At 43.9% G+C, this 12,202-nt stretch overlaps 1 protein-coding gene across 5 annotated transcripts; it reads left to right on the top strand.

Annotated features, from left to right (window-relative positions):
- Nucleotides 1–208: 208 nt before the first annotated feature.
- On the top strand, nucleotides 209–7,977 carry LOC110498917 (39S ribosomal protein L38, mitochondrial). 5 transcript variants are annotated; one of them, XR_002469894.2, is made up of 4 exons: nucleotides 209–442; nucleotides 6,215–6,415; nucleotides 6,559–6,809; nucleotides 7,359–7,977. XR_002469894.2 is itself a non-coding variant. In XM_021575620.2 (4 exons), the coding sequence occupies exons 1-4, from the start codon at nucleotides 424–426 to the stop codon at nucleotides 7,522–7,524; spliced, it is 432 nt and encodes a 143-aa protein (XP_021431295.1). In that variant the 5' UTR covers nucleotides 218–423; the 3' UTR covers nucleotides 7,525–7,977. The 5 variants fall into 5 exon arrangements, 4 of the variants coding, with proteins under 4 accessions (XP_021431295.1, XP_036811613.1, XP_036811612.1 ...); XM_021575620.2 differs by having other exon boundaries at nucleotides 218–442; nucleotides 6,764–6,809; XM_036955718.1 differs by having other exon boundaries at nucleotides 218–361; nucleotides 6,764–6,809.
- Nucleotides 7,978–12,202: the final 4,225 nt, after the last annotated feature.

The raw sequence follows: 12,202 nt of genomic DNA on the forward strand, positions 1-12,202 counted from the left end.
GCGCACAATTGGCCCAGCGTCGTCCGGGTTTGGTCAGTTTATACCGTAATTGTAAATAATAATTTGGTCTTAACTGACTTGCCTAGCTAATTAAAGTTTAAATAAGAAAGATATTTTTTAAAGTCGGAAGACAGAGATTTCCGAGTTGGTTTGAACGCAGCAGACGCTCCACATGATGACGAAGTACGCATACACATACCTATTCCCACTTACCGGATGTTACAGTTGCGTTTCTTCATTCACCAAAGTCAGACAGCGCCCGGTGAAAGTCTTGTGCGATTCTCTTGGCGTAGATGTGTGAACGGTGGAGAAGAAGAGTAGAGTAAAAGTGGCTAAAGTTGGAAATGAACAGCAGTTTATGGTGTGAGTGCTATTCACGAGCAATGATATATTTTTTGGTTGACCCAGTTTACGGACTCGAAGATGGTGAATGACGAATTAGGTAAAGTGGAATCGGTCCGAGTGATCAGGACTCATGAGCGGTATGATGTTGATTTCGTGTGTCAAAATAGCAAAATAGGAAAGCTCTCTGGCTCTTAAAGATGTCGACATATGATGTGCAAAGCTTTGCCTTTCAGAGTATATCACCGGTTAAAGGTGTTCTCTCGTTGGACCGAGGTAAAGACAGTTTCAGGTTGAACAGCAGTTAGGGACCGTCAACATGGTGACAAATCAAACATGTACAATTTAAATTACTCCTAAAATGTTAGAAACGTGTTCTAGCTAACCCGAAGGCATAGACACACACTGCACACTTTTTTTGGTCGATTTTATATATTTTGTTTGTCGATCTTGCACTATTTTATATTATTTATTTACATTTTTGAATTTCAATAGCTCTTTGTCATGTGATCTACTGACTTCAGACAAGGTTCAGAATGTACAGTCAGTGGGCCTACACCCTTTAGTTTGTCCATTTTCATCTCACACAATTTTACATGAATTTTCAATGTTTCTAATTTCAATAGCTGCTTGGTCATGTGTACTACTGACATCAAACTAGGTTCAGAATGTCCACTGACTACACTTCTATATTGCACACCCTTTAGTTTGTTCATTTTCAGAATGTACACTCATTGGCCCTACACATTGCACACCCTTTAGTTTGTCCATTTTCATCTCACATGATTTTACATTAATTTGCCTGCTCTGCCCCCCTGAAGGACAGTGTCATTCACAAACCTATTCACTTGGGCCTTCTCCCTGGGGCCTTCCTAGCCTCCAGGGAGGCCCCCATTGACCTGGTGACCTCTGACTGCTGGCCTCTAGGCCTACCCTCCCTGCCCGCCTGCTTGCCCTCTCCCTGGGCCTGAGAGTGTTTCGCTTACTCCCTGGAACTACAGACCTCCACACCTACTCTCCTTACCCGGTCAACACCCCTCTCCCTTGGCCTTAGAGTATAGCTTACTCCTTGGAATTACTAAGACGTCTATAGTCCCGCTGTTAGGAACCACGTGCACCTGGTAAACCGAAACAAGCTCTGTGCTCCTAGTGACCCACCTGCTTTTTTCTGCTCACAGACTAAGTCCCCACTCCAACCTCCATAACCTGAGTGCTGCCCCCAGCCCCCGAGTCTGACCGCCCCTGCTTGGACTCAGAGTGCCCTCCACTTTGTTAGAGGCCTCCTTGTGCACCTGGTGACCCTCCTGCTTTTATCCGCTCAGAGACTAAGTCCCCAACCTCCACAGCCTGAGTGCTGCCCCTGAGTAACGTCCGGTGGTATCATCAGAGGCTTTTCTGTCTTACAAACTGGACATCAGTTGCTGCTACTAACCTTCTGCGGACTTTAGCTGTTTTTTAATATTTTTTTTTACACCCAATCGACATCAAGTGCCAGCACAATACTTATAGGCTTGAGAACCAAATACCCCTTGCAGTATCTAGCGGCACCATCAACTGGGTGTCGGAAGAAGCAACAGAAAATAATCATCCCCTTTCAATCATTTGCTTGCCCAGTCAGCCCTCCGGGAGAGAACCATAGGAACCACCTTTACCAGCGCTTCAATCGATATTCCTCACTTTGACATGAGGGGGTCACAGTCACCCAACGGGTGACTTTAGTGCGACCGCGACAGGTGGGCACGCTCCTTTGAATTTCATCAAGTTGACATTCAGTGATCCGTGTCCAGTGGGAACCTAGGCTTCTTCCGTCTGTTTTATGGATCCGCAGCAAATCGATGAGTGTGGATGGTACTACCCACATCAGATGTAGGCTTCCCTCCCCAGACAAGCTGGAGATACCGCTCCCCACTTCGTAGGGCATGAGCCAGATCCATGCAATGCCCTATCACTGCAGGGCCAATGGGTTTAGTCTCCATCTCAAGTCAATTGAGCGTAGAGGAGACTGCCCCACCTACAATGTGGGGGGCCGGCGGGCGCCGTAGTCTGGGGAGATCCGCAAGAAGGGCCTGGCGCGCGTCCAGAGTTTCCGCCGCCAACCATCGGACCCAACACCCCACCGGCCCGCCGACGGACACCGCCCCAACGAACCCCTGCACGCAGCCGCTTGCGAAACCACACACGAGAGACCGCGAGATAGGCCGCACAATGAACTTCCAATGGTGCCGAGGAGGGCGACAGAGCGACTGCACCCCTAGACGCGGCTTAAGCCCAGCCCCGCTTCGCACCCCAGCCCGACTGACCCAGCCCTTAGAGCCAATCCTTCTCCCGAAGTTACGGATCTTTTTTTGTCAACTTCCCTTACCTACATTGTTATTTTTTTTAATTTCTCCTTTATTCAACCAGGTAAGCTAGTTGAGAACAAGTTCTCATTTACAACTGCGACCTGGCCAAGATAAAGCAAAGCAGTGCGACAGAAACAAGAATACAGAGTTACACATGGAATAAACAAGCGTACAGTCAACACAATAGAAAAAAAAGAGTCTATATACAGTGTGTGGAAATGGCATGAAGTATGGCAATAAATAGGCCATAGTAGCAAAATAATTTCAATTTAGCAGATTAACACTGGAGTGATAGATGAGCAGATGATGGTGTGTAAGTAGTGGTAGTAGTGTAAGTACTGGTGTGCAAAAGAGCAGCAGAGTAAATAAAAACAATATGGGGATGAGGTAGGGAGATTGGGTGGGCTATTTACAGATGGACTATGTACAGCTGCAGCGATTGGTTAGCTGCTCAGATAGCTGATGTTTAAAGTTAGTGAGGGAAATGTAAGTCTCCAGCGATTTAAAAAATAAAAATAAAAATAAAAAATTTTTTTTTTTGCAATTCGTTCCAGTCACTGGCAGCAGAGAACTAGAAGGAAAGGCGGCCAAACGAGGGGATGGCTTTGGGGATGACCAGTGAGAGATACCTGCTGAAGCGCGGGTGTTATCGTGACAAGTGAGTTGAGATAAGGCGGAGCTTTACCTAGCATAGACTTGCAGATGACCTGGAGCCAGTGGGTCTGGCGACGAATATGTAGCGAGGGCCAGCCGACTAGAGCATACAGGTTGCAGTGGTGGGTGGTATATGGGGCTTTGGTAACAAAACGGATGGCACTGTGATTACTCAGCAAATTGGATGCAGTCTGAGTATTGGAAGCTATTTTGTAGATGACATCACCGAAGTCGAGGATCGGTAGGATAGTCCGTTTTACTTGGTTAAGTTTGGCGGCGTGAGTGAAGGAGGCTTTGTTGCGAAATAGAAAGCCGACTCTAGATTTGATTTTGGATTGGAGATGTTTGATATGAGTCTGGAAGGAGAGTTCACAGTCTAACCGGACACCTAGGTATTTGTAATTGTCCATGTATTCTAGGTCAGAACCGTCCAGAGTAGTGATGCTAGTCGGGCGGGCGAGTGCGGGCAGCGAATGGTTGAAAAGCATGCATTTGGTTTTGCTAGCGTTTAAGAGCAGTTGGAGGCCACGGAAGGAGTGTTGTATGGCATTGAAGCTCATTTGGAGGTTAGTTAACACAGTGTCCAAAGAAGGGTCAGATGTACAGAATGGTGTCGTCTATGTAGAGGTGGATCAGGGAATCACCCGCAGCAAGAGCGACATCGTTGATATATACAGAGAAAAGAGTCGAACCCTGTGGTACCCCCATAGAGACTGCCAGAGGTTCAGACTACAGGCCCTCCCATTTTACACACTGAACTTAATCTGCAAAGTAGTTGGTGAACCAGGCGAGGCAGTCATTTGAGAAACCAAGGCTATTGAGTCTTCCAATAAGAATGTGGTGATTGACAGAGTTGAAAGCCTTGGCCAGGTCGATGAAGATGGCTGCACAGTACTGTCTTTTATCGATGGCGGTTATGATATCGTTTAGTACCTTGAGCGTGGCTGAGGTGCACCCGTGACCAGCTCGGAAATCGGATTGCACAGTGGAGAAGGTACATTGGGATTCGAAATGGTCAGTGATCTGTTTATTAACTTGGCTTTCGAATACTTTAGAAAGGCTGGGCAGGGTGGATATAGGTCTGTAACAGTTTGGGTCTAGAGTGTCACCCTTTGAAGAGAGGGATGACCGCGGCAGCTTTCCAATCTTTAGGGATCTCGGACAAAATGAGAGGTTGAACAGTGGTAATAGGGGTTGCAACAATGGCGGCGGATAATTTTAGAAAGAGAGGGTCCAGATTGTCTAGCCCAGCTGATTTGTACGGGTCCACTTTTTGCAGCTCTTTCAGAACATCTGCGATCTGGATTTGGGTGAAGGAGAAGCTGGGGAGGCTCAGGCAAGTAGCTTCGAGGGGTGCGGAGCTGTTGGCCGGGGTTAGGGTAGCCAGGAGGAAAGCATGGCCAGCCGTAGAGAAATACTTACTGACATTTTCGATTATCATGGATTTATCTCGTGGTGACCGTGTCGCCTAGCCTCAGTGCAGTAGGCAGCTGGGAGGAGGTGCTCTTGTTCTCCATGGACTTTACAGTGTCCCAAAACTTTTTGGAGTTAGAGCTACATGCCAGAGGCTGTTCACCTTGGAGACCTGCTGCGGATATGGGAACTGCCCGGCATGAGATTTAAACCCTATCCCCCGGATTTTCAAGGGCCAAGGAGAGCTCACCAGATGCCGCCGAAACCACAAAGCATTCTAGGGCTTGGGCCCCTCTCTCGGGGCGAACCCATTCACATGACTAAGGAGCTATTGAAATTCAAATGTAAAAATAAGTTTGTACTTTGTTTACACTCTCTAACTAATTCAATTAGGAATACAAAATGCTGTTCACATTTCCACATTTTTATTAGCTTTGGAAAGTGAATTGATGTCCAAATCGTGTGCTATTTTGTGCGCAATGTTTCTAACATCATGACACTTATTTGGAGTCTGTGGCTCAAGTGGTTTGAAAGCGCGAATATTCAACTTGAAACTGTCTTTACATTGGTTCTCGTTTGACATAGAGGATGTGTGGTTTAAGAATAACGTTCGAGGAGTGGTAGACGCACGTCGCTTTAATCGAACGATAGGCTTTTTTCTGTCTTATCAGTTTTGCTGTCATTTGACGAAGTGGTTCTCCCGACTTAAGTTTTACATTATGTATGAGAAATATGCGGTGACACCCTATGCACAGAAGCCGCTGCAGTGTTACAATTGTAAAAAGTTTGGACACTTGGCAAGTGTTTTGTCTAAGGAATAAATATGCCGTAGTTGAAGGGTCAGATGAAACATGCTGCTGTAATTGTGATTGGAATCACGTTCCCGGAGTGCCATGTAAGGATGGAGGTTGCAGTAGCTAGGATCAGGGCGATCCAGCAGGTTTCCTATGTGAAGGCAGTGAAAATAGCTGAAGGAGTGAGTAGAGATTAGATGCTATTGGATGTCCCCACAATTTGCAGTGAATGCCATGCAGGAGAAGGATCCCGACATACTAACAGTGAAGACGGACTTTTGCGTTTATAGCGCAAGTGATACATTGTTTTTATTAGTTTGACTAGTGCAATCTAATTAGCTAGACATTGTGAATGTGACAAATAGATTTCTGGATCTCCAGGACTTTACAGCTGAAATGTTATAGGGAGTACTGAATGAAGAGGTTCCCCTCTCCCAGTTTCCTGAGCCTGTGTTGGGATCTGAATAGACATTTAAATCCGACTGGAGTTTTTTTTGTGTTTTTGTTTGAAATTCAGGGTAGTAGCGTGCATTTGCTTAGTGATTTAGATTTTTGATAATTAGTATGAATTTGTTAATCCAAAACATTTAGTTTTTGGGGAATTTTTTACTACCCTGTACAGTAGGTGTCAGCAATTCACCTTATGAGTGGTCTTTGTTGTTTTTCCAGTCAACGTTCACCTGGATCGGGTGCAAGCAGGCTGGGAGGAAACAAGTGGCCCGTACCACGTCGAGGCTTGCGGATCACTATGGGATCTTCAAGGATCTGTTCCCCATGGCCTACTTCGTCCCCCGGGTCACACTGCGCATCAGCTACGTCCAAGACAGCTCAGCACAAGTACATTATGGGAATCACTTGATGCCCAAAGAGGTAAGATAAATGGATCATAGGGCATACAGTAGTTTTTATGAAAGATACAATAACTGTTGCCGTGTCTTTGTTCAGATCAGTTTTTAGCTCTCTGAATCCTGCATGGCTCTTCTATTTCACCTGCCCTCCTCTGTGTGTGACAGGCTTCTGTAGCACCTCAGGTCAGTTTTGTGGCAGAGTAGGGCTCCCTATGGACACTGCTGCGCACCAGCCCAGGCAAGACACTCGTACACCATTTGAGAATACGAGTTTTGTAATCCAGTTCTTAACATGTCCACATGGTGACACTGTGTCCCCATACGAATGTATGACTAAATAAATATTTACTGAATGATTCCTTCATTTCAGATGAGCATCTGCTGGATAGTGAAGGGGAGTGTGTGCACTGGCTGGTGTGAGTATTGCAATAATGATTATTGTATTGTGCTTTTGTCAAACTTGTAAGGGATTTACATTTTCTGGGGGTAAGGGCAATTCCACAGAAACAGAATAATGCGGAGACTGATTTTACACTTTCCAAAAAAATGTATGCCAAACAAACCATACAATTCTATGCACAAGTATGACTTAATTTCCACCAAAAATTTTACAAAAACACATTTACTTGAACAGTGCAGATGCAAAGTTTGGTAACAGTATGGCGGTACCAACAGCACAAACTGTCATTCTGTTATCAAACTTTGCATCTGCACTGTCCTTCATGTGTTTATGTAAAAATATTGGTGAAAATTGTTAAAAGTAATCCTTGTGCATAGTTGTATGGTTTAACTTTGCAGTGTCTCAACATCACTCTGTTACTGTGGAATTGCCCGTAACGAAATCCTTCCTCCACAAATATGATGAAGATAATCTGTTTTTAATTTATATAGATTAGTTTAATTACCATCAGAAAATGACCACAAAAAAAAATAGCGAGCAATTGACATCCTCTCCTTGTTTCCAGTGGGAACATCCCAGGTGGGGGCTGTGACGGCAGGAGAGGACCTGTCAATATCTGGCCCCGATCCCTGCCAAGGCTACTGGCTTTAACCGCTTTGTCTACATCATGTTCAGACAGGAAGGAACCATCAACTTCCATGAAGACATCTGACCATCACCATGGTGACTAACAGGACATACAAGTATCATTTGTGCTCCATGACCACCATCCATCTGTTCATTTCACACTAACACGCTTCCCCCCTCTCTGCTCCTCGAGTGCATCTCTGTCACAGCGGATATTTAAGACTGTAGATTTCTACAGGAAGCACCAGGACCGCATGACTCCAGGAGGCGCCTCTCTCTTCCAGGGTTGGAGAGTCATGCTTTACAGGATGGTAGGAAGTCACAGGATTGCTGTAGGGGTGGAGATCTTTGGATTAGGCATCAACGGGGGTTGAGGTCAAGGGAGAAACAATGGTTTTACACTATCACTTCGTCTTCCTGTTGAACCATAAAATATGTAAGGATTGGAAGGACTGGAGAAGTTCCCACATTGGAGTATATATACACTGGTGGTGGAAACATTTTGTCTGAATGCAGCTATATCGACCCTCTGGGCAGAATAAACTTGGTTAAGCGTTCATAGTGTCCGTTGAGTTTTTTTACTCTGAGAATTACAACATAACACTCTTAAGCCATCCCTTTAAATATGGTGTACCTTTATTAGAATTGTTGACCGACTCACTAGAATACATCGAGAGAACTGGTTCAGAATATAGGGATCAATTAAAGAAAGCCTTTATACACCTTGGCTTATTCCACATTGTTACAGCCTGAATTTAATATGGATTAAATTGATCTACACACATGAAAACATTTTAGCAAATTTATTCTATGAAATACAGATCTCATTTATGTAAGTATTCACACCCCAGAGTCAATGCTTTGTAGAAGCACCATTGGCCGCGATTACAGCAGGGAGTCTTTACACACCTGGATTGTGTAATATTTGCCCATTTATTAAAACAATTCTTCAAGCTCTGTCAAATTTGTTGTTGATCATTGCTAGACAACCATTTTCAGGTTGCCATATTTTAAGTAGATTTAAGTCAAAACTAACTCGGCCACATTCAACGTCAGGGTAAACAACTCCAGTGTAGATTTGGCTTCGTTTTAGATTATTGTGCTGTTGAGAAATGTATCTCCCAGTGTATAGTGGAAAGCAGTGGAAAACGGGTGTGCCTGCATTTCTTTTGTATCCTGAAAAACTTTCCAATCCTTGATGATTACAAGCATACCTATAATATGATTTCAGTGGCATTGTTAACCAACACACCCCACAAAGAAAATAAGAAATAAAAACAGGTTCAGCACCTCGAGTTATATTTGGTGAAAGGCTCAGCACATGCATACTCAGCTTGACTGGCTCTTGTTCAGGAAATTGAGAAATAAGTGCACTCAGCTATCCAGAAGTCTAAAGTTAGTTATTTTAAGGCGCAGTTCCCCCAGCCCTTCTAATGCGTCTAGCCCCGATGCTCCTCTCTCTTTTTCCCCTGCCCCGCTATAAAGTTAGGTGCTTAAGGAGCTCCTTAAACTTGACCCCCAAAAACCATCTGGGTCAAATTGTTTAGATCCTTTCTTCTTTAAGATTGCAGCTCCTATCATTGCCGAGCCTGTCTCTCCTCTCTGGGAAGGTTCCCATTGCTTAGATGGCAGCCACGGTGTGTCCTTTATTTAAAGGGGGAGATCAAACTGATCCTAACTGTTATAGGCCAATATACACCGCTGCTACTCTCTTATCTATGCATAGTCACTTTAATAACTACCTACATATTACCTTGACTAACCGGTGCCCCTGCATATCGACTCTGTACCGGTACCCCCTGTATAAAGCCTCCACATTGTTATTTTACTGCTGCACTTTAATTACTTGTTAATTTCCTTTAATACTTTTATTTCTATACATTTTAAAACTGCATTGTTGGTTAGGGGCTCGTAACTAAGCATTTCACTGTAAGTTGTTGTATTCGGTGCATGTGAATCTCTGAATCTCTGAATGATCCAATGTTGACCTAAATGACTAATGATGATAAATACAATCCACCTGTGTGTAATCAAGTCTCCGTATAAATGCACCTGCACTGTGATAGTCTCAGAGGTCCGTTAAAAGCGCAGAGAGCATCATGAAGAACAAGGAACACACCAGGCATGTCCGAGATACTGTTGTGAAGAAGTTTAAAGCCGGATTTGGATACAAAAATATTTCCCAAGCTTTAAACATCCCAAGGAGCACTTTGCAAGCGATAATATTGAAATGGCCTGGCCGTCCCTCAACTTTCAGCTCATACAAGGAGAAGACTGATCAGAGATGCAGCCAAGAGGCCTGTGATCACTCTGGATGAACTGCAGAGATCTACAGCTGAGGTGGGAGACTCTGTCCATAGGACAACAATCAGTCGTATATTGCACAAATCTGGCCTTTATGGAAGAGTGGCAAGAAGAAAGCCATTTCTTAAAGATATCCATAAAAAGTGTTGTTTAAAGTTTGCCACAAGCCACCTGGGAGACACACCAAACATGTGGAAGAAGGTGCTCTGGTCAGATGAGACCAAAATTGAACTTTTTGGCAACAATGCAAAACGTTATGTTTGGCGTAAAAGCAACACAGCTGAACACACCATCCCCACTGTCAAACATGGTGGTGGCAGCATCATGGTTTGGGCCTGCTTTTCTTCAGCAGGGACAGGGAAGATGGTTAAAATTGATGGAGCCAAATACAGGACCATTCTGGAAGAAAACCTGATGGAGTCTGCAAAAGACCTGAGACTGGGACGGAGATTTGTCTTCCAACAAGACAATGATCCAAAACATAAAGCAAAATCTACAATGGAATGGTTCAAAAATAAACATATCCAGGTGTTAGAATGGCCAAGTCAAAGTCCAGACCTGAATCCAATCGAGAATCTGTGGAAAGAACTGAAAACTGCTGTTCACAAATGCTCTCCATCCAATCTCACTGAGCTCGAGCTGTTTTGCAAGGAGGGATGGGAAAAAATGTCAGTCTCTCGATGTGCAAAACTGATAGAGACATACCCCAAGCGACTTACAGCTGTAATCGCAGCAAAAGGTGGCGCTACAAAGTATTAACTTAAGGGGGCTGAATAATTTTGCACGCCCAATTTTTCAGTTTTTGATTTGTTAAATAAGTTTGAAATATCCAATAAATGTCGTTCCACTTCATGATTGTGTCCCACTTGTTGTTGATTCTTCACAAAAAAATACAGTTTTATTTCTTCATGTTTGAAGCCTGAAATGTGGCAAAAGGTCGCGAAGTTCAAGGGGGCCGAATACTTTCGCAAGGCACTGTACATGCATACTCAGCTTGACTGGCTCTCGTTCAGGAAATTGAGGAATAAGTGCACTCCGCTATCCAGAAGGCTAAAGTTAGTTGTGACTAATACATTGATTTGAATATACATCTTGCTCTGTTTATCAAAAGTGTTGGAAAAACTTGTCAACAATCAACTGACTGGCTTTTTTAAACCTTTATCTAGGCAAGTCAGTTAAGAACATGACGGCCTACCGGGGAACAGTGGGTTAATTGCCTTGTTCAGGGGCAGAACGACAGATTTTTACCTTGTCAGCTCAGAGGGATTCGATCCAGCAACCTTTCGGATACTGGCACAATGCTCTAACCTCTAGGCTACCTGCTGCTATTTTATTGACTTGGTCAAAGCTTTTGATATGGTAGACCATTCCATTATTGTGGGTTAGCTAAGGAGAATTGGTGTCTCTGAGGGATCTTTGGCCTGGTTTGCTAACTACCTCAGAGTTGATTTATTTTATCTTTATTTAAATAGGCAAGTCGGTTAAGAACAAATTCTTAATTTCAATGACGGCCTAGGAACAGCAGGTTAACTACCTTGTTCAGGGGCAGAACAACATTTTTACCTTGTCAGCTTGGGGAGTCGATCTTGCAACCTTTCGGTTACTTTTCCAATGCTCTAACCACTAGGCTACCTGCCACCCCAAGAGTGCAATGCATAAAGTCAGAACATCTGCTGTCTCAGCCACTGTCTGTCACCAAGGGGGTATCCCAAGGCTCGATCCTAGGCCCACACTCTTCTAAATTTACAGCAACAACAGGTCAGGCAGTAGGACACTCTCATCCATTTATATGAAGATGATAGACTTGTACTCAGCTGGCCACTCCCCGGATTTTGTGTTAAACGCATGCATTTCCCCCCTGTGTAAACACATTCCAAATAGGATCAGGATAACTCCTGATAAAGTTGGGTAGCTGATATTCAGAGCCAAATAGATTAGTTACAGGAATCAGGACTAATAAAGCCAATGCAACAGTCTGTTTTACAAATGTGGGCCTAACACATGGATGGGCATTCATAAAATTTAATTGTAACACCCTAGTAAGCACAGACCGACGCCAATGTATTTTTTTGGTCCTGTCTGGACTAGCCAGACCGGCCTTGATTTGAACGTCCACAATCACCCAACCCCAACCTAAATGAGATGGTTTGGGATGAGTTGGACCGCAGAGTGAAGGAAAAGCAGCCAACAAGTGCTCAGTATATGTTGGAAAAGCCTACCAGGTGAAGCTGGTTGAGAGAATGCCGAGTGTGTGCAAAGCTGTCATCAATGCAAAGAGTAGCTACTTTGAAGAATCTACAATATAAAATAAACAAATCAAAATAACTTTTTTGGGTTACTACATGATTCCATGTGTTATTTCATAGTTTAGATGTCTCCACTATTCTACAATGTAGAAAATAGTACAAATAAAGAAATGTAGGTGTGTCCAAACTTGACTGGTACTGTATTTTTACAAATGTTAACATTTTTCTTCCA

The sequence above is a fragment of the Oncorhynchus mykiss genome, chromosome 20 (assembly GCF_013265735.2).
Source record: "Oncorhynchus mykiss isolate Arlee chromosome 20, USDA_OmykA_1.1, whole genome shotgun sequence".
Taxonomy (NCBI): Eukaryota; Metazoa; Chordata; class Actinopteri; order Salmoniformes; family Salmonidae; genus Oncorhynchus; species Oncorhynchus mykiss.